Raw genomic sequence first — 23,015 nt, forward strand, 5'->3', positions numbered from 1 at the left:
AGCTGCTTCCCATTGGTTTGGTCCAGTTCACAAATAGAGATGATGTTGTTACATTAAACACATTGAGATCTGTGACTACTTCATACTTTGGTTTTCAAATGTTTGCAACATATTGATTTCTGCTCACAGATCCTGAAGTAGTCATAGATCTCAATGTGTTTGATGTAACAACATCATCTCTATTTGTGAACTGGACCAAACCAATGGGAAGCAGCTCTTTCTATAGAGTTCAATGGGAAGGTGAAAAAAAATATGACGGAAGAAATGTGTCTGAGACATTTCTGACCATTTCTAATCTGACTGCTGGTGAGCAGTATAAAATATCTGTCACTGCTGTAGCTGCTGATAATGTCACTGAAGGAGAGAACAGGACTACTTCGAAATACACAAGTAAGTGAGCCTCGGATAGATGGATGGATGTATCATGACGATATTAATAGGTGCTTTTATGCAACATTCAGAATTATCTACATTATATTGTGTCAAGGGACATTTGTCCATTCTCCCAATCATATCTTAACAACCTTTATATAATGGGCAATAGATGGGTTACATACGAGGTTTGAAAAATAAAACCACTCCCTGTAGAACAAATGAGATTCAGTTAAATTTCACAGAGCTGACTCTTGGAGACAGCTAGTGTTTTTTTTTTTTGTCATAGCCATGTTTGGGAGCAACGTACTAATGAGTAATGAGAAAATGATTTGTCATTTAAGAAGTAAGATTAAGAGTATGATTTTATTTAATCATCATTATGTTTGAGGCATTTCCTCCTTTCTTTTCATTGTTTAAAATGCTCATAATTTTTTGCTTAAGCTTTTAGTACTTCCTCCTATATATTTCTTTTGCACTCACAGAGCCTGAAGTAGTCACAGATCTCAGTGTGTTTGATGTAACAACATCATCTCTATTTGTGAACTGGACCAAACCAATGGGAAGCAGCTCTTTCTATAGAGTTCAATGGGAAGGTGGACAAAAATATTTCGGAAGAAATGTGTCTGAGACATTTCTGACCATTTCTGATCTGACTGCTGGTGAGCAGTATAAAATATCTGTCACTGCTGTAGCTGCTGATAATGTCACTGAAGGAGAGAACAGGACTACTTTGAAATACACAAGTAAGTGAGTCTCAATCATATGTTTGGTTGGATGCAAGATTTTTCAGTTACAACAAGAAATAATGTCAGAAAATGTTTGTCCATCCTTTTGTTTTTCTGAAAATGTGATCATATATCTCACTCACAGAACCTCAGTTGATTCACAATCTTAATGTCACTGACATCTCCAATGTCCTCTTGTCATTGGGAAACACTTTCCTACAGTGGACAGCTGGAATTATGACTGGGAAATCAAATTAACTTTATGTAATCATAAATTTAACTAATTTCATTGCTGTTGGGGAATGTAAAATGTCTCTACTGTAGCTGCTGAAAATAGGGCTGCACAATATACCACAAGTTTATTTTCTGCTTAGTATCACTGTATGAAATATGCATATGTAAAAAAAAGCAAAACAAAAAAAAACTGCCTCGATTGCAAGAAAATATTTAATTATTCATGTATTTTAGGCTTTGTATGCCTGCAATATATGTGGTGATAGTTGTTTCTTAATGCAACATAGAAGCGTTTTTTACAAAAAGTGCAGTAAGGTGGTGAAGTCATTAACTGAATACAATAAGCAAGTGTTTCCTCCAAGCAACTTTTAATTAAAACCTTGTTGAGATGGAAATAATGAATTTATTGTTTAGCTAGTAGCTGGATCGATTATTCATTATTTAGGGTTTTCCACAAGTAACATTGTTCTGCAATTTGTGGAGAGAAATGACATGTACAAAAACAGTTAGTGCAGTGATGCTTTCAACTTCAAGTTTCTTTAGTCATTTTGTTTTTTATATATTTGTACCTGAATAATGCTGGATATTTACTTTTCCAATTTCTTTAGTTTCCTGTCATTTTCATCCCACTGTTTTGTGTAATTTTGGTTTGTCGTGTGTCGTCCGTGTTGATATGTGTGTTGTGATTTACCCCTGTGCCACCACAGCATTCCTGTTTCTCCTGATTTTCTTAGCATGTTCTTTTATCCATAAATATCCCTCATTGTAATTCTGCCTGTTATTATCCTCATCTTTTCTAACTGCTTTGCACCTTGGTTTTTCCCTTGGTGTCTGTTGTCATTTGTAGAATGTCCTATTGTTAAATATTCCTCATTATTTTTTACCTGCATACAAGTTGTGCTTTGGTCTAACTCAAGAACAAGAAATGACAACTGGACTGTCTTTAGTTAAAGTTTGAAACTTTATAGTATAAAAGGTGAAAGAAAAATATGAAGGATATTTTAAGGTGCAAATATATAGACACTTATTGAGAGATTTAGTAAAATGAAGTCTCATACTCCTTCCAGTATATTCCTGTTTTTCTTGTCAAGTATAATTCCAGATAAATTTGATTCTAGCAGATGACCTCAACATAAATGAATGAATAATCTTTGAAGCAAAAATATCTACAACAAGGTACTGGCCCTTTGAAATCCAAAAATAAAAAAGATCCAGATATTGAAATCAGATAATGTAAATCAATATCTGAGTTCATAATTTAGCAAAATTATGAATAAAGTAAAGTTTTTACCTTATAGAACTTAAAACTCTGAAGAACAACAACAACAAAAAAAGATTGTTTACCTTTTCTAACTCAGCGAATCTCAATCTAAGTCCTCAGGGCTCACCGGTCGTCATGTTTTGGATGCGTAATGTGTTCAACAGCACACCTGATTCAAATGATTGCATCACCACATCAAGAGTTTCAGAAACCAGTCAGTCACCCATTCATTTCAGTCAGGTGTGTGGCAGGGCTGTGGGTCCTGAGGACCAGGGATGAGAATTATTGATTATTGATTTGACTCCTTTTTGAATATTGACATTGGTTATTTAACTGACTTGAGCTGAACAGTGGAAGGAGGTTTCTGTAATGGGAAATTGTGAAATATCCTGGCCCAACCAATCAGGGATCCCAAATTATGATCCAAAATGTAAATATGGAAAGCTAACCTTAAAGTAGATGTTGCCTCAGCTTTATTGAGGTTTATGGTAAATTAAACTCTTCAGTCACAGTAAAATCTGAACTCCTTTTTTCACTCTGCCTTATACTTTAGTTAGGTCAACTTTATGGATGTTGCTGGCTGTGACTTTAGGTCTGAGCCTGGCTTTTTGTGTTGATGTGAATCATGACTTTGAAAGGTTTTTACGTCTTTGGTAACTATAAGAAATAGTGAGATTCTGGTTGCTGTTTTTAGATGCTCTTGTATATGCTCAGGGACAAATTGTTTTTACAGACGCTTGCATCTGTCCTGTTATTAATCAGGACTGTTAAGAATATCATTCACTAATTTATTTACTTTGCTGAACAGGGCCTGTAAAGCCTGTGGACGTCACTTTTGTATCAAGAACAAGTGACAATATAAACATCACGTGGACGTTGCCTAAAGGAAGGGTTGACCATTACATCGTGAACATCTCGGACACAAGCAGTAACTACACCAGCTTCACAAAAACAACCACCACCACAGCAGCTTTCTCCGGTTTACTTCCTGGAAGGAGTTTCAGTTTCACAGTGACTGCTGTAGCCGGAACGTTCACAGACACCTCTGATCAGTTTTCATTGGCAACATGTAAGTTCCACTTTTCCCCAAATTATAACATCTTTGTTGAGTAATTCTGGCACTAGTAAGGACCAAATATTGACATGAATTTTACCTAAGTAAACAAATTTCTTTTGCTAACATTGTACTGAAGTATATTTTATAATATACACTACAAAAACAACGTTTTTCTGACTACTCTAAAATGTAGGATTTAGGTCTACTGACGTTTTCTACATTTGAGCAATTTAACTGATGAATATAAAACATTTGTTGCTCAGCTTAGTACAGAAAACAGATTAGACATCTCATTGTAATTCAATGCAGACTTATTAGTGTGTGTTTGTATGTGTGTTTTCTCTCTCTTTTAGATCCGTTGTCTGTCACATCCTTCACCTTCACCAACAGGACAAACTCTTCTTTACACCTGCAGTGGGTGACTTCAGAAAAGATGGCTGGTGCTCCTAATATCAGCTATAATATCACCTACAATCATCCAGATGACAATGTGTCAAAGATTGGCTATATAGAGAAAACGGACATAGTGTTAGAGGGTCTTCAGTCTGGAACCAATTACACCATAAATATAACAACTGTTGGACCCGAACAACTGAGTAGCTCGCCAGTCACCCAATATACTTCCACCTGTAAGTTTATGTGATCAGACCCAAAGAGCATTGTAACCTGTGGTGTAATAATATATACTGATCCTGAGATGAGAACTTTACAAGATGAGTGTTAAGTAATGTTTTAGTAGCTTAGCCATTGGCCTATGTTTATTAGCCTACTCTGAAACCGCAAAAGGAACAAGAATGTACTTCAAAATAAGGGTCTCAAACATAGAAACAACAGCTTAAAGCACTTACCTTTACCCCGAGGTTCGACTTTACCAGAAAAGCCGCAGAAGAAATATAGCATTTTTGTATGTCATTTCAAAAGACTTAATGTCCTTATTTACATATTTATTTCAGATTTTCATATATTCTTTGTTGTTTTTTTTCTTTCTTCTCTTATGCTCAGTGCCAAACCCAGTGCAGGATGCAAAAGCCAGCCCTATTTCTCCAACTTCCATAAAGGTGCAGTGGTCAAAACCGCTGGGTGCCCGAGAATATTACCTGTACCGGGTTCAAACCTACAACAGCACCACAAGAGCACTCATTAACACGATTACCAGCAACAGCACCAGCTATGACGTTCCCAACCTGGAGCCAGGTTTCTGTTACTCCATCAAAATCACAACAACTGTTGCATCAGACACTGACTCAAGCCCTGTGGAGGTGTCCAGTTGCACCAGTAAGGATATGAAAATCAATGCTGTCTCAATGCTGAGAATATAACGTCCCTTTGATCTAAGGTAACCCTCTGCTATTCTTGCTTCAGTGCCCAAAGCAGTGACCAATTTGACTGTGAGCTTTGTGAACACCACATCCATCCAGCTCTCATGGCTCAGACAAAATGATTACAAGGATTCCTACAAGTATCTGGTGGAAGCATGGCGGGGCAGTGAGCGAGTTCACAATGACTCCACGTATAACGAGACCTACTCCTTCAACAGTCTGATTCCTGGAACCCTTTACACATTTAATGTGTTGACAGTTCATGAAGGTGTACAATCAACAATCGCAAGCAAAAAGGAATATACAAGTATGTCACACACGCTTTCAGAATATTAAGACTTTGGATAAATATTTCATTGTTTATGCAAACTATTTGATCAGATCTTGGTTTCAAGGAGCCTGACTTTTATATATATATATATATATATATATATATGTATTTTTTTTTAAGACATCTTAGTCGATAGTTCCCTAAAGTTATTAGTTAAGAACTTTGTATTCAGTGGAGGATGATGGAGCTGAAAGAGGGTATTGGAGGTCTTTTGATTGATTTTTTTCCCTCACACATCCCTGAAAAACAAATGAAAAAGACAAATTTTAAACGACTTAAAAATGTTGTTCTCGGGAACCAAATTATACAGTGAAAGGAGGAAAAAATTGTACACAACTATTCTTTTTGTAGTACTTTCTCTCTTGAAAATGACAAATGATCATAGTTATTGATAATTTGAAATCATCAAAATCTAACCATGTTTTTCAACCTTCAAACTTTTTAGCCCACCCAGTCTGTTGTATAAGTGTTCAGATTAAATGCATGTATTCTCAGCAATACCTGCAGACCAAGCAAAAATGCATTTCTTGTTCAGATTTGATTATTATTATTATTATTATTATTATTATTATTATTATTATTATTATTATTATTTTGAATGATCTTCATTGTTGTTTCTACATTTCTCTTCCAGTTCCTGCACAGGTCTCAGGCATTTTAGCCAGAGGAACCACCTCCAGCTTGTCAGTGAGCTGGACAAAAGCATATGGGCAGGTTTCCTCATACCTTGTCCAGTTATACAATAACACAAATTCCTTGATAAACGACACAGATCTGAGTAATGAGACTACACAGTTTAAATTTGACTATTTGAAACCAGGAGTGCTTTACCGTGTTGAGGTTGTCACCAAAAGTGGACCTAAGACGAGCAACAGAAGTGTTGTTTACAATGCAACTTGTAAGTTTCCTAAATTTAGTGATTTTGGGTTTTTTTGTTGTTGTTGTTTTATCTGCATTTGGATATGCATTGGGTTTTGGCATGTTTGTGACCTGATTTATTCTTCTGCTTAGTTCCTAACCCCCCCGGCTCTATCATAGTGGACTTTCAGACCAACAGCTCCATCAGATTTAGTTGGTCCCTTCCAGCTGATATGGACCCTGACCAGTACTTTACTGTGTCCACTGAAAATGCCTCTACTGATACAAAGAGCAGCTGGTTCCTGATGGAAAACCTTGAATCAGGATCCAAGTACACAGTTTCTGTAGTCACTGTTGGTGCACTGAAGTATAAGAGTACAGAAGAGAGCACACAAAACTATACAAGTGAGTAAACAGAAACAGCCAGTTTCATCATGCTCATCACTATGGATAAAATGACAACAAGTTTTGTCATAAAGTTTGTCTTTGTTGTATTCAATTTTTAAATTACACTAACGATTCAATCAGCTCTACTGCTAAATTCATATTATTGAATTCTTGTGTTAAGTGACTGTTTCATATATTTGGAGGAATCTTTTTTGCACCTGATCATTTTAAAAAATGTAAAATACATTGACAAAAGAAGTTGGATCATTCTGTTATTTGTTCTGTTAATAGAGATTATTTAACATTCAAGTCCTAAATCTTTAACACTTTTAAAACATTTGTAAAAAAAAATTATAGACATACTTCTTGTAAACCTTTTCCTAATGTATGATCTTGTGTTAGTTTTCCTATAATTTTCCCTCCTGTGTGATCGAACCTAAAAAGACTTTAATGAACGTATGTGCTCTGATCACTTTTATCCTGTTTTTTAGGACCAAATCCGGTGACGGGTCTGACAGAGACAGAAATCACCACTAGTTCAGTAACCCTGAAGTGGAATCAGCCAAGCAGCAAACCACCCTACATTTATGAAGTGCAGCTTGGAAGTGTTGTCCCTAATGAATCACGGTTGAAAAGGATAAACACTACAACATTTACATTTGATGGTCTCACGTCTGGGAGAAAATACAACTTTACCGTCACTACAATAACAGAAGATTACACTCGAGCAGAGTCTGTGAAGGTTTTCTACTATACAAGTAAGTGCATTGTAGCTTGTAAGAGCACGCTACAAATTACTTGTGCAAATATGTTTGTTTTTATTTTCTCCAAAAAGTAACAGTTTATCGTCTTGTTTTCAGGGCCTTATAATGTCACAGATTTAAAAGCTTTTACCGTAAACACAACTGCTGTTTACCTAAACTGGACAAAACCATACGAGTACAAGCACGACTTCCAATATCGGGTGGAGACAACTGGCTGTCGCAACAAAACTACCAACTCATCAGCAGAAAGCGTGACCTTCTCAGATCTCATCTCTGGAACCAACTGCACATTCTGTGTTACTGTCATGGCAGAGGATGGCACTGAAGGGAAAGAGACCTGCACCACTCAGTACACAAGTAGGGCTTTTACTGTCTTCCCTTATTATTATTATTATTATTTTTTTTTTAACTTGTATCATTGTTGAATTGTTTTAATTTTTTATGGCTGCACATCAACAGAACCCAATGTGCCTGATCTCACTATCAGCAATGAGGGATCCAATGATTCAGTCCTGGTGTCGTGGACCAACCCTCCTGGAAATGTGGAGAAATATGAGCTTCTGCTAAACTGCTCCTCAGGTTTAAATAAGACAGAAGAGCTCAGTTTTCACAACACCTCCTTCAAGTTTTACGGCCTGCACGCTGCAGAGCTGTGCAGCGGTGTGATGAGGTCACACAGTGGACCGTTCAGTGAACCATCTGAAATAGTTACAAGTGCAACTTGTGAGTATCACTAATTATTATTCTTATTAACTTTTGTCTGTTTTGATGGGTTTTTTTTCTTTTTACCTACAATTAAAATAAGTGCAAGATGATACTTAAAAATAATCTTTATGTAATTCTTACTAATAATAGTAAATACTACGACAACAAACAATAGAAATAATAATGATAGAAATAATAGTAATGGCAATACAAATTGACTCTCCACTGTTGGGGGATATTTTAGCTATCTTATCAACTTCACCCTCAGACACTCCCTGAATATGTAGTTAAACTCGGTGTGCCACAAAAAGTACCACGCAGCCCCCAATGGGTTTGGGAAAACTTTCCAAATGCATACACGATTAATTGTACATGTGATGAATTCTGTCCTTGCAGACCCAAATCCTCCTGGGAATATTGTCAAACGGATGCAGACTACCAGTTCTATCGAACTGGAATGGGGAAAAGCACCTGATATGGAATATGCATTCAGCTACCACTACAATCTGACCTACATTCACTCTCAGGAAGATGTAAAAATCCCTTTTGCCAAAACAACTTACATTGTGTCTCAACTTCTGTCTGGGACTTCTTACGACATTTCTGTGACAACTGTGGGACCAATGGATTTTGAGAGTGAACCTGTTTACATAACCGTGACCACAAGTAAGAATCTTATTTCATTTATCATTAAGTCTCCTATATCAATTACTCTCACAGTGTCTTGTAAAAAAAAAAAAAAACAACAACAACAACAACAAAAAACCTTCCAAAATATGTTGCAACCACAAACTTTGGTGTATTTCATTTTATGCTACAGATCAACACAGTGTAGCATAAGATTTAAATTTGTATTTAGCACCCTTTATTCCTAAATAAAAGTTTGTTCAGCGGGTTGCCATTAGACATTACCTACAAGTGAATAAAGATAATATTTTTGGAATATAATCTGGGTAAAAAACAGCTCTTATGTTGTTATGTTAGCGTGAATCAGTTACCAAAAAGCACCATATGGACCAAGAAACACAGCAGAGAGGTTCAGGGATAAAAGTGTGAAGACATTTGCAGAGGATTTAGGTTGCAATAAAACAATGCTCTGAGCTGTAAGGATCTCTAAGATGGAAAGAGGGTGTCCCAACTGCAAATCTAGTGAAATAGGGCTGTAAACCTAAACTGTAAACCTAAAAGTGTATTAATCAGAGAAGCAGCCATGAGGCCCATGGTAACTTTGGAAGAGCTCCACAGACTCGAAGCTGAAGTGGGAGGATTGTTCGACACAATGGCTATTTGTTAAGGGCAAAAATATGGCCTTTATGGACAAGGAGGGGCTATAGAAAACATGTCAAAGAAGACGCTCTGGTCAAATGTGACCAACATTGCAATTTTTGACATGCATATAAACTTGCAATGAAAACTGGCATTGTACATTTCTAGCAGGAACAGGAAAACTACTGAGTTGATTAGAAGATGAAGTGGTAAATACATGGCAAACCTAGATTATATGTTTTTGAGTCTGCAGATGACTTGAGATTGGGTTGTAGGTCCAACCTGTTGGCTGGAAAACAACTTTAAGAAAAAGCCATTGAATGGTCCAGGTCAAACCACATTTGTTTATCCACTACTTTGAAAAAATTCACTTAAAACACATTGTTTGTTGCAAGACACTGCAGTGTCCGGATTACCAGTAACATTTCTCACTTGTTTATTAAACCATCAGGACCTTACAAAGTGAAGTCTCTCGAACTTTATCCTGATGAGGAACATATCAATTTAACCTGGGACCATCCTGTTGAGTATAAGAGCACCTATAGTTTTTTTGTCGCCTGGCAAAACCACGATAAGACTTATGTTAAGAACACCACAACTAGTGGAACTTCACATAACATCACTGGACTGGCAGCTGGTACTGAGTACAACATCGCCATCATCACCAAGACCTCTGATGGAACAGAATCTGCCACAGAAACGATGTCCAACTGCACAAGTATGCTCGTAACATTCCATCTTTTATACAGTCCGATATGCATGACATTGGATCTTGTGTGAATTTTTCTGTTTTCTGTGCTTTGAATACAAAAAACAAAAATAAAGGAAATAAAAATATTGTTGCACACATTTAACCAATAACATTTTTTTGTTTTTACTAATATTTATATCTACTTCATTTCGACAGATGCGAGTCCTGTGAAGAACTTAGAATGTTCTGGACCAAACTCTGGAGATGCCAAAATTATTCTGAAATGGAAAAACCCCAATGGAGAGTTCTCTAAAGTCATGTTTAATGTAACCAGCACTACCTCTACAATTACTCATGTACCCATTTCTTATGCGACTGTTTCTGGACACATTATTCCCAACCTTACTTACCATGAGAATTTTACGATTAAAGTAGAGACTCTGAGTTGTGGAAAACCAAGCACTCCTCAGTGGATAACATGTCAGACAGGTGTCACAAGTAAGTTTGTTTCAATTTTGTACGGAATATTTGAATAATTATTGCATGTAAAGAATAGGTATCAAATTTAATCCTGCTTCACTTATTAGTGAAGCAGGATTAGTTCCATTTATTTATTTTTAATCTTGAGCTAATATTACTCACTTTAAGTTTGATACATTGGTGTTTGATTCCTCTCTTTTAACTTTATACAGAGCCTCTCATTCCATCAGAATATGGGAAGCAGGTGTCTACTAGAACCCACAGTACATTCACACTTCTTATTGACAACAGCCTGTTAAACGACTCTAACGGACCAGTGACTCATGTTGGGGTTCTGGTAACAAGCGATGACAGTGGTAGGGTTTATTTCTGTTTTCTTAACATCAAGATGTGCTCCTGTAACCCTGTAATAAATAGATTTGAAAAATATTACAGTGCTTATTATTCTGTGTATTTTGTTTCCTTTAAGCCAACATTCCTAATATTGAAAATTTCATGGAGAAAACATACAGTGACTGGAGAGCAAATTCTGCAAAAGCATATCTTGCAACAATAATGAACAATACCAAAACGACGAGGAGAAGTTCTGTTTCCTTGGACGTTGAGATAGGAAGTGGATCAAAGTGGGAAAGCTATGCTAATGGTGCTCTGGATCCAAGTGGAAGTTACAGGTAAGAGAAGCATACTTAAATATAAAAGATTTCCTTTTACACGGAAATCTTTGGCACCTTTACTGGCTGATAGCGTATTTTGTCAAATTGCATTGCATTTTAATTTGCTTTATTTACCATTTGATTCCAGGAATTTGTTTTACAGGATTGTTTTGTAGAGTTTGTGCAGTCTTGATCATTTTAGATTAATTAATTAATTAATTTATTTTTTTTCTCTGAGTCAAGCTAAATATTGAAAAAGAAAAGTGAATAAAGAAAATGTTTATTTAATGCTTAATCTGTTTTCATTACCAAAAACAAAAATCAGAATTACTACAAATAAGTTATAGACTGAAAATACACTCTTTATTTCTGCTAATGTATTTGAACTCTTTAGTTTGTAAGACACAATGATGAAAGTACTCAAGCACTGTACTTAAGTAAAAATAAACAGACTAAAATGTACATTCTAGTAAAACGTATCATGTTAACATTTAAAGTACTCGTAAGTTAAGTTTATACAAGTAACATTTCAGCAAGATATAGGGGCTAGTTTTAAGTCAATAGTTGCTTAATATTTATGAAAAAAGTATTAGTTACTTTGGCAGATTTTTTTTTCATTTAGAACAAGACATTTTTTTAAGTGAAATAATCTACAATTAGAACCAGAACTTTTTCATCAATATTAAGGAATTGTTGGCTCTAAACGAGCTGCAATGTTTTAGTGAAAAGTGTGTTTGTGTGTGTGTTTGTGTTGCAATAAGACAAGTACACTCGTCTTATTTCAAGTGTACCAAGATATTTGTACTAGAAAGTTGGACACATTAATTGTGTTTTTGTTATACTTCAATTTGTATGTACTTCAGTTATTTTGACCAAAATTGATAAGGGAAACAAAATGTCTAGTCTTCAGTGGTAGAATTATACGGAAAAAAAACTGTAACCTCCAAAAGTTATACCAATATGAGATCAAAGTATAAACTAAGAGCATACTGTAAAAGAAAAATGCACTGCAAACGTAGGATTTTGAAATGTAGGAATTTATTAAGAATATATAAACTATGTTTTTTTTTGTTGTTGTTGTTACTTTTTTTTTTTTGTCCTGCAGATATGCCGTAGTGGTTTGCACCTATTTGGTTGTGGACTCAGGAAAAATTAATGCCACCAAATCAGTGTGTTCTGTATCAAATTGGTCAGATGTGATTATTCTCAACCAAGACCCAGGTATTATTGAAAGAACCAAAATGGGACTTTAATGTGCTTATTTTAATTGTTATGTAATTTAACTGTTTTTGCTCAAGACTGACTCTGTAAACTTTGGTTTTATAAAATTACAGCTATCACCTCTATTGCTATTGGAGCAACGTTGGGAATCTTTGGAGTTCTCTTGGTCATCCTTATTGGTTTCATCATCTATTGGAGAAGGTTTTTATTCTTCGTACCGATGAAAATAAAACAATGTTATCGAATCAGATGCTCAGTGTTATTCATCTATTGTATACTGCAGGTTATCCCGTAAGGAGTCTCCCGACATCCAGATTCAGGCAATGGGGTGAGTATTTAAGATTTTGCTAAATGATTATTATTTCAAACTCAAAGTCCACAATTGTTTATGTAATTATTACTTTTTTTTTTCTTAGGGGGAAAGTGTAAGTATAAGACATTAATTAATACATTAATACAAATTAATACATTTGTACATATCGCTCCTTTCTGGAGAATACTTATTCTCCCCTCTAAACAATGTTGCATATATGAGCAGAAGTGTGGCCGTGAGAGTGGAGGACTTTGAAGCTTACTACAGGAAGCAGAAAGCTGACTCCAGCTGTGGCTTCGCTGAAGAATTTGAGGTGAAGCTTCACAAACATGTTTAGGCATTCCTAATCTGTAAGTTTCTCTCAGTGTACTGCTACCTGACAGTTCCTCAACATCAGGAAAAGTGTATTTTATTTCTCACCAAAATGTGTAAATCATTATGTTATATTTTTACAGTTCTGAATGTTTCTAAATTACCTTAATCCACACACACTATACACAGACAGACAGACAGACTGAACAAAGTCCAACACGACGTCTCACCTGCTGCACAGACTGACAAGAGAACATCACTGATTCTGGGAAAACTGTTTGCGTGGAGCTGATAATGTCCTGGTTTCTGCCTTATTTTTTTCATTTTAGTACACTTTTTGCCATTAAATCTATTCTGGGACAACTATTCTGATTTGTGCAGTTATGCTTTTAAATATAAGATACAACATTTGTGCATGGCCCAGATTGATGAAAAACAGTGGAACATGCATCAAAGACAGCAAAACACACGAGTTGTAGGAATAAATAAGAGAAGAATGAAGTGTTTTCAACTCACTCAAGTTAATGTAAAATTGTTGTGCAAGAATAGATCAATAATCTGCGTGTTTTCCATTAATACTTGTCTATAAATACATTTGACACTGGACACTGGAAGTTTGTGTGACTTTATGAAGTCACACAAACTTCATATGTGTGACTTAATAAAGTCACACATATGAAGCAGTTTATAATTTTAAAAGTATCTGTTGTTTTTTTTATTTATTTCTTCTGTACCCACAAGTTAATCTACCAAACTGTTTTTTAAAGGACCTGAAGCCTGTTGGTACCGCTCAAGCCAAACTGCATGCGCTGGCTCTGGAGAACAAGCCTAAAAATCGCTACAACAACGTGCTTCCTTGTAAGTCACCTTAAATTTTCCTTTGTTATTCAAAAAGCTAACCCTCATTCTTCAAACCATAACATGTTAGGTGTAACACATGGAACGCCCCACTGCTTCTGCTTGCAATGAACGTTTTTACCATCTAACACTTTAATTTTAATTCATAAATGAATCATTCATACTTCATTTACATACTTATTCATCTCCTAGATGACTCCTCCAGAGTGAAACTCTCTGTTGTCCACGGAAGTCCAAATGAAGATTACATCAATGCTAACTACATGCCGGTGCGTACCGACATTATTTGCTTTTGGTCATTTCACTTTAAAGCATCTTATGATCACACTATAACTCACTTCATTTGTTTCTCTGGTTCGCTTTGAACGAAATCTACACTCATTTCCCATTTGAGAATCTTTGTGAAAACTTAACTTTATGGATGCTTTATACTGAGTTTTTTTGTTTTTGTTTGTTTGTTTGTTTGTTTTTTGCACATTAGGGTTACCTTTCCAGGAAGGAGTTCATCGCAGCTCAGGGACCTTTACCTGCAACAGTCAACGAGTTCTGGAGGATGGTCTGGGAGAAGAACGTCCAGACTCTGGTTATGCTAACACGCTGTAATGAACAAGGAAGAGTGAGTATGAACATAAAGAAATACTTTGTGTCGTACCTGTTCCTGATCCGTGAGCAGTGGGTTCATCGATGCAGTCAGAAAGTTTTTACAGAGACAAAAGCTTTATTGAAAGCACATGGAGCCCCCTAGGAGGGCATGGGGATTTTTTTTATTTTCTCTTGCGTTACCTTGCAAAAGTATTGCATTCCCTCGCAATAAATTAGGAAATACACCCTGGTCTTTTTTGTATATATAGTGATAAGAAAAGTCAATTTAAAATTGCACGTATGTACAAAACATGTTTCTACCTTTGTAACTCTTTGGTACAGAAACTGGTTGAAAATCAGTCAACATGAATTAACTTGAATAACAACCAGAGTTAAAAATCTGTATTTTTTCACACTTCAGTTTTCCATTCTTAATTAAGGATGAATCTAAATAAATATGAATAAGCATTTTTTTTTTTTAAACTGTTGCAGCAGAACAGGAATATTTTTGCTTCACAGTGTGTGTTTATCAAAGTAAGAGTATCTAAATGCAGCATGTACAAGTCCAGGGACATCTGTGAAATAAAAATGACACAAAAATCAGCTGAAATAAATTATAACAAATATCAAAGTTTCTGAATAAGACAAAAACTGAAAGCAAATGAACTATTTTTCAGGTTAAATGTGAGCAGTACTGGGGTCCTGGCACCAAATACTATGAAGACATCATTGTGACAACAACCTCTGAAATCCAACTTGAAGACTGGACCATCAGGGATTTTGACATAAAAAATGTAACTTTATGTTGAAGCACACACACACACACACGCACACACAAACTCACAGAATCCCAGCAATCACATGGTTGTTTTACTAACACTATGCAACAAAAGGTATGCATAAAGTGTGCTTTGCAGACGATTTGTCATTCTGAGTTCTGAGTCGAGGGTTTTTGATGTGCCCTGTCTTTATTGTTCATTTTCCTGTAACTGCTGCTTCATCGCTGACCTCCTTCTACCTCAGGTGAAAACAACGGAAGTCCGCTCAGTCCGCCACTTCCATTTCACAGCCTGGCCGGATCACGGCGTTCCAGAAACCACAGAGCTTCTGATCAGCTTCAGACATCTGGTCAGAGAGCACATGAACCAGTATTCCAGAAACTCCCCCACAGTGGTTCACTGCAGGTTGGACACAGCACCCCGACAACTTTACAAATGTTTTCATTTGGTTGGAAGTGTACAAAATAACCTGTCGTCTCCTGTCGTTTTCCGCCTTTCTGTTTTTGATATTTGCGCTCAGTGCTGGAGTCGGGCGCACAGGCACCTTCATAGCCATTGATCGCTTGATCTTCCAGATCGAAAGGGAAAACATTGTAGATGTGTACGGCATTGTTCATGATCTGCGAATGCACCGGCCTCTCATGGTGCAGACGGAGGTAGGAAGACCACACATCTACTCTGCTTTGTTTTGGGGTTGTTGTTTTTTTACAGCGTTTCACATCACAAACACTTTCTGGTTTTTATTTTTGTTCTATTGCTGCAGGACCAGTATGTCTTCCTAAACCAGTGTGCCTTGGACATCATCCGGGCGAGAACAGGGAACAATGTGGATCTAATCTACCAGAACACAGCTGCCATCACAATTTATGAAAACGTAGAACCCAAAAGGGGATATTAGTCTGCTTTTTCATTTCCTTACATCTCTCCCTCTCTTTTTGGGTGAGAAATAACTGAGCAAACAAGTTTAAAGGGAATACGTTTGTTAGAAACATCAACCTTTAAGGGTTTACTCCTCTTTTTTATATTTATTTGTTTAAAAAATAGAGGAAACGGCATTTTTTATGCTTCTGCCTTAAATTCTCATACCTGCATATTCTTTGCACTGCACAATTATTATAAAATTGCTTTCTACTGTATATGACTCACTGATTTTTATTTTTGCTCAGGTAGTTTTATTGTATACTTTTTAAATACACTTTAAAATTTTGGTATTTTTAAATACACTTTTAAATCGAACTGTACAAAACAAAGGCTGGTGGTATGTGCCTTACAAACAGCATTCATGCGTTTACTCCAGTAGAGGGCACACTTGTCTTATTTTAGTTTTCTAGTTATTAAACAGGGATAATGTGATATTTTAAAGGAACTTTAAGTTATTCTCTCCTTGCCTGACTAACTGTAAGCCTATATGAACTGTGCAATGTGATTCAATGAAGGAGTTTATTTGTTTTGGTCTCTTTTTTATTATTATTATTTATATGCACTGCAAAGTGACGAATGCACTGGATGCATTTATGCATTTGTCCCACACTGTCCACTTTAAACATTAGATGTGTTTCTTTTCAAGTAGTTTATGTTCAATTCTGGCCAGTGGTTCTTGAAATGGAATATCTATCTTACTCCTCATTTCATCTCAGGAACTTCTTTCAAGAAGAGCATTTTTACTGGCTGTATTTGTGTTAAAATATATATAATGCACCAGTTTGTATTATTAATTAAGACATTATTTCAATGGTCTTTTTTGCTCTTTCCTATGCTGTACATTCTTTAGAGAAAAAAAACATGTTATTTCACTTCCTGTGACATCTGTTATCCAGTTATGGTCACTTCCTCTGTATTAAAAGTCACTGTGGAAGCAAAAATGTACATATTTTTGTCAATCTTCCAAACAGCAGAATTTTCAATTAGCTTGGTACGTTTCTTTCTCCTTTTTTTTCCCACAGTTTGATTTATAGCACTTATGTTTTAATGAGAAATAGGAATATGAAATAATAATAAAAAATTTTAGGATATTTTAAAATGCTTCATGAGATGCTTGCTGGTTCAACGCAACTATGTAAAATGAGCTGAAGATATGTATTTCTTAAATATGTAAACTTAAATGGGATTAAAGATGTTGCAACATTGTGGCAACAATCTACTCTTTATTAGAATCCATTTGCTTCAATGCCAATAAAGCTAAACTGTCTTGCTAAAAATGTGTTTTGGTGTTGATTTTTCTACATATTTCATTTCAGTCACTATAATTTATGAATTTTGTTTTTAACTTTATGTCACAAAGTTACAACAAGTAGTGCATAGTTCTGAAGTGGATGGAAAAATAGAAAGTTTTCAAATGTGTTTGATAAAATAAAAACAAATTCATCCAAAAATGTTACATTTATACAGTTATAATGTTATAAATATTAAATATACACTTTTAATATTTACCATGTCAACATATTCCCCTCCACATATTCCTCCTCCAGAGTTACCACAGGCGTCTCAGCTGCTACCTGTTAAATGTTCTCGTTGTCAGTTTAGGTGTAATGCCACGTGTTGGTAAATTTTCAGTTGTGCCATAATCCTTTCTTTTTTGGGTGATTGATTGTACAATGCTCCACAATAATCTCAGAACTTAGGATATTTTTATGACTATCAATTTTGCAACCCACTAATAAATCAAGTGATTTCTGCACTATATATTTCTACATTTCTCTATATTTTGAATTTAATTAATCATAAGGAAACACATATGAGCAAAATTATTCCCCTTGCAAGGGAGGATGGTCCTGCACATCTCTGCAACAATAAGCTTTTACATTTCAGGTAGGTATCTGCACCCTATGCAGACAGAAACACTTTCTTTTCTCTCTGGGCAAACAGCATTTCACACAGACCTGAAACATTTACAGCCCTGAACAAGCAAAGACCTGTAGCTCTTGTGTACTTTATATTTAACTACTCTGAGGTATCTAGGTGGTGGTAACATAACATTCTGCCAGAATGTAGGGCTTCAAGGAGCCCCTCCCTGTTTTCCCCATTGATCTCCCTCTCTTCACCATGTCAGGCTTGTTTGATGTCTCTCACATTCACAAGTTGGACTTAAAAATAGATTTGACATTTGGATGGCTCTTTCTGTTTTTCCTTTTTCTTCTGTGGTTTTCAAGTAAAAGAAATACAATTTAGGCTGGTGAGATTACCATTCTAAGAGTACAGATATTCCATTGGGATTGCAATCAAAATCAGTCTATAAAATAAACCAGTAATTTTATTTCACTTAACAGCACATTGTCACAAAAAAAGAAAGAAAAAAGAAAACCCTGCCTTTCGCTTGGCCTGCAGTTGTAACAAATTGTTAAAAAGAAAAAATATTTAATGAAGAACTCCATTGCTAAGATGGGAAAATCTATAGACAGGATAATTTTTGGTTGTGCACTCCTGAAGTCTTGCCATTATGCAGTGTGCCATAAGTTATATAGAACATGCATAAAACATGCATAAAACAAACTGATTTTCTTTGATGAGACAAAAAGAAAATCAGTTTTTGACCTACTTGTGAATCGTTATTTATACCAATCTAAATAATATATTCGATTCTCAACACAATTCTCACTTTAAAGCATAATGCTTTGATTTTTCTTCTTTTTTTTTCGTGTGTGTGTGTGTGTGTGTGTGTGTGCGTGTGTGTGTGTGTGTGTGTGTGTGTGTGTGTGTGTGTGTGTGTGTACTTTCTACACGTTCAACCAAACTGGTTAGATTTGACTGAAAGATGAATGGAGCTAAATACAGGGCAAGTCCTGAAAGCGGATGCAAATGACTTTAACCATTTGCCTTTCACCAGGACATATACAGCCACAATCATAACAAAAATGGGTTGGATCAAAATATACAACTTTTGTGTTACAATCTCAATCAAACTTCAAAAGTAACTCTCAAGAATTTTTAACCAAGAATTAAAAATTGCTGTTGTCTGCTCTCAGTTTCAGACTGACTGATACTGAGCTATTTTTCAAGCTATTTCAGTGTCTTAAAGTGCATAGCTTGTAGAAACATAACCCAAAAGACTTTGCTGAATTCAAATGTGACACTTTTCCCAATGTATCTTTTTTTCCTCTCTCATAATTGTACCTTTTTGTTCATAAAAGTGCTTCACAACGTATGGTTGTAACGTGACGGAAAGAACGTGCGGAAGGCATTGTAGAGCCCTTGCAGTATATGTAGTACCTATTTGTGACCACAGGTGTCGCCAGAGCTCATTGCCTAGCAGCAGCCAGGGCAACCGCAGCAACTAGAATGTCGAGCCCGTTCTGCGCTCTCCATGTTGAAACGGAGCAAGTTCTCCGGCTGACTCCGACCGTCCGTGCGTCCCCCACCACCCAGCTGGTTCCACATCGCCCTGCTATGACACTTGACTGGGAATGGATCTGTGAAACTGTATGAGTGCTGCCTTACCCGGAAAAACGGCAAGTACGTCTCTTCTCCGCTACGCAATGGCAGCAAAACGAGAAGGATAACTATTTTTAGTGACTCCGAATTATTCAACTAACGTAGGTTTTTTTATGTGCTAACTTGTAGCTAGCCATGGCAGCTTCTGTGTCCGTTACAGGGAACGGGGAGGGTTTTGTCGGTATTTTCAGACATCATGGACTCGTTGTATTTCCCTGTATGTTTTTTCTGTAACATCACAGTGTATTTGGCTGCCTGATTAAGTGGTCAGAGGGGCTAACGTTAGAAGCTTTCTCCCCAAACTTAACCCTCACCTCCACATTAGCGGAGCAAACCGTGCCCCATGCGGCTGCAGCTTTTCTTGCTGTCACCGTCTTTGCATAACAGGGAGTCAAGCTTGTGCACACGATTGGCTAGGAAGCAAGGGTAATTTGCTTAATTTCTCTTTATGTGTATTCCGCTTTACTTTACTGTTGCCATCTACTGTAGGTGCAAGCAAGCAGAATTCGTAAACATGACCAAGCGAAGCGCGATAATGTTTCTCTGTTTACTGTAAACAACCCGTATGGCCGAGCCCTCATCACCAAAATAACCATACTTGTTTTGTTTACTTTCAATCAGCCTCCTTTTGGTCTGTATTACCAAAATTCTCTCTGTGAATTCTTGTAGTGTGAAATCATGTTGCTTTAGCGCTCAGCGGAAAATGTAGATAATTGAAATGAGATCTGTAGACATTTAAAGTACTAGCAAACCGACTGCCTTTGACATATTTTCACTTTTGCTGTTTCCATATGTTGATCAACACCAGTAGGCGTCTGTGCTTCCCTGCCTTTAGCATGAAGCTCTTTATTATGATTGTGATCATGCAATCAGCTGGGCAATAATTAATAGTGGCGTTTGTTTCTAGAATAAACAACCACGTTGGAGATTTTGTACTGGCTTATGTAAGGCTCTAGAGTAAATGAAACGTCAATGGAGAAGTGCCAGGATTTTTATAGCCATGAGGTTTATTTGTTAACTGCAAATTGCAATCCTCCTCTTATCTTAGTGGAGTTTTTACTCTCTGTCCTTGAAAAATAAGGTGTTACTCCCTATCAGTGACAACCGATCGGCCAGAGATAAGCTGTAGTCGGTGATCAGTTATTCAGGTATTGAAAAATAGGATTTTCCTTTTCATTAAATGCATCAGATATGAGAAATTCCAATATTTTGAATGAATTTAATAGCATGCCTTTTTGAGTTGCATATCGATCCGGTAAAGGTTAGGGACACGTTGGATTTAAGTCCTATCAAAGGACCTACAGCACATTTTTGTCATTTCTGTTATGTTGTCCTTAAACAATCAGAATGAATCTGCATCCAGATTAACAGGTCACATCTAAAATGAACCTACCAAGCCAGCAGAACAAACAAGAAAAATAAATTTAACCAGAAAAAGCCTGGTCGTTGCGTCTCGATTATAATTGTATACTTGAGTGCAGGCGATGTCCTCAATAAATGAAGCAAAAAATGCAAAGGCGTTACTCTTGACCTTGATGTGACACGTTACCCATATGTCTCCTGTGGGGGCAGCATCACAAGCCCAGCTGTCCTGAGCATCAGTGTCTCAGAAGAAGGTCACTGTCAGAAATGACAGCAAAATGTCTCTTCACATACTTTTCTCAATTTTTATCACAAAAAGCTACTTGGCGGGTAGTTTTTGGAATTTAAAACCTAAAACTACTTGAGCATCACATGAAGGCCAGGGAAATGATGAGGAACAGGTCAGTGAGTTTACATTTTGAGTGAATGAATTCATTTTCATGGTGGTCTGAGATGATTTCAGAAACTCTAAAATGGTAAGACAACTTAAGTAGAAACAAATGCACCAACATACAATCTTCACCTTATCAATTTCTCCACATTCCCTGCACAAATTAAGACAGAAGAGCTAATATTCTGTTTAATATCTCCTTTTAATGAGATAACACAGGGGAAAAAAATTATGTAATCAGATTTTTAATCTGGCTGCACGAAGCATTTGGGAGCTCAGAGCTGCCTTTTCCATGTTGAATAATGTCTGTGAAGAAGCCAGAAAACGTTCTCTAATTTCAGGAAAGATAAATTTGACTTTTTTGATGTTTTTTTGTTTTTGTTTTTTTTCTGTTTCAAAATCACAGACAGCCTTGGTATATAAACTACAGGAACACCTTCATCAGGGTAAATCTGTCTTAAAAAGAGGTAATGAATAAAAGACTGGTAATTAATGTGCCAACTTTCATTGTCACTAATTCACCAGATAACTTATTTTTTTTCTTACTTATGTCACTATAAACTACAGACTAGCAAAAAGAGAGAGCGCTTTGTACTTAACTCTTGAAAACCTCTAATAAANATTTATTTATTTTTAATCTTGAGCTAATATTACTCACTTTAAGTTTGATACATTGGTGTTTGATTCCTCTCTTTTAACTTTATACAGAGCCTCTCATTCCATCAGAATATGGGAAGCAGGTGTCTACTAAAACCCACAGTACATTCACACTTCTTATTGACAACAGCCTGTTAAACGACTCTAAAGGACCAGTGACTCATGTTGGGGTTCTGGTAACAAGCGATGACACTGGTAGGGTTTATTTCTGTTTTCTTAACATCAAGATGTGCTCCTGTAACCCTGTAATAAATAGATTTGAAAAATATTACAGTGCTTATTATTCTGTGTATTTTGTTTCCTTTAAGCCAACATTCCTAATATTGAAAATTTCATGGAGAAAACATACAGTGACTGGAGAGCAAATTCTGCAAAAGCATATCTTGCAACAATAATGAACAATACCAAAACGACGAGGAGAAGTTCTGTTTCCTTGGACGTTGAGATAGGAAATGGATCAAAGTGGGAAAGCTATGCTAATGGTGCTCTGGATCCAAGTGGAAGTTACAGGTAAGAGAACCACACTTAAATAAAAAAGATTTCCTTTTACACGGAAATCTTTGGCACCTTTACTGGCTGATAGCGTATTTTGTCAAATTGCATTGTATTTTAGTTTGCTTTATTTACCATTTGATTCCAGGAATTTGTTTTACAGGATTGTTTTGTAGAGTTTATGCAGTCTTGATCATTTTAGATTAATTAGTTAATTTATTTTTTATTTTTATTTTCTCTGAGTCAAGCTAAATATTGAAAAAGAAAAGTGAATAAAGAAAATGTTTATTTAATGCTTAATCTGTTTTCATTACCAAAAACAAAAATCAGAATTACTACAAATAAGTTATAGACTGAAAATACACTCTTTATTTCTGCTAATGTATTTGAACTCTTTAGTTTGTAAGACACAATGATGAAAGTACTCAAACACTGTACTTAAGTAAAAATAAACAGACTAAAATGTACATTCTAGTAAAACGTATCATGTTAACATTTAAAGTACTCGTAAGTT

The 23,015-nt window shown here is 36.0% G+C and overlaps 1 protein-coding gene across 3 annotated transcripts in view; it reads left to right on the plus strand.

The window, feature by feature from the left end:
* LOC103144423 (receptor-type tyrosine-protein phosphatase eta) overlaps positions 1-17,369 on the plus strand; it is a 39,451-nt gene extending 22,082 nt beyond the window's left edge. For all 3 annotated transcript variants that reach the window (XM_016676080.1, XM_016676081.1, XM_016676082.1), the window contains 28 exons: positions 130-390; positions 858-1,118; positions 3,404-3,664; positions 4,006-4,281; positions 4,655-4,927; positions 5,015-5,278; positions 5,937-6,200; positions 6,314-6,565; positions 7,039-7,305; positions 7,408-7,668; positions 7,771-8,034; positions 8,413-8,682; positions 9,734-10,000; positions 10,190-10,471; positions 10,666-10,809; positions 10,923-11,124; positions 12,212-12,327; positions 12,441-12,528; positions 12,611-12,655; positions 12,744-12,752; positions 12,866-12,953; positions 13,720-13,810; positions 14,003-14,079; positions 14,292-14,426; positions 15,070-15,186; positions 15,416-15,576; positions 15,692-15,827; positions 15,935-17,369. In XM_016676080.1, the coding sequence (XP_016531566.1) occupies positions 130-390; positions 858-1,118; positions 3,404-3,664; positions 4,006-4,281; positions 4,655-4,927; positions 5,015-5,278; positions 5,937-6,200; positions 6,314-6,565; positions 7,039-7,305; positions 7,408-7,668; positions 7,771-8,034; positions 8,413-8,682; positions 9,734-10,000; positions 10,190-10,471; positions 10,666-10,809; positions 10,923-11,124; positions 12,212-12,327; positions 12,441-12,528; positions 12,611-12,655; positions 12,744-12,752; positions 12,866-12,953; positions 13,720-13,810; positions 14,003-14,079; positions 14,292-14,426; positions 15,070-15,186; positions 15,416-15,576; positions 15,692-15,827; positions 15,935-16,069 (5,267 nt within the window). In that variant the 3' untranslated portion in view covers positions 16,070-17,369. The remainder of the gene's footprint in view (positions 1-129; positions 391-857; positions 1,119-3,403; positions 3,665-4,005; positions 4,282-4,654; positions 4,928-5,014; positions 5,279-5,936; positions 6,201-6,313; positions 6,566-7,038; positions 7,306-7,407; positions 7,669-7,770; positions 8,035-8,412; positions 8,683-9,733; positions 10,001-10,189; positions 10,472-10,665; positions 10,810-10,922; positions 11,125-12,211; positions 12,328-12,440; positions 12,529-12,610; positions 12,656-12,743; positions 12,753-12,865; positions 12,954-13,719; positions 13,811-14,002; positions 14,080-14,291; positions 14,427-15,069; positions 15,187-15,415; positions 15,577-15,691; positions 15,828-15,934) is intronic.
* The last annotated feature ends 5,646 nt before the right edge of the window (positions 17,370-23,015 follow it).

The sequence above is a fragment of the Poecilia formosa genome, unplaced genomic scaffold (assembly GCF_000485575.1).
Source record: "Poecilia formosa unplaced genomic scaffold, Poecilia_formosa-5.1.2 Scaffold126, whole genome shotgun sequence".
NCBI classification, from domain to species: Eukaryota; Metazoa; Chordata; class Actinopteri; order Cyprinodontiformes; family Poeciliidae; genus Poecilia; species Poecilia formosa.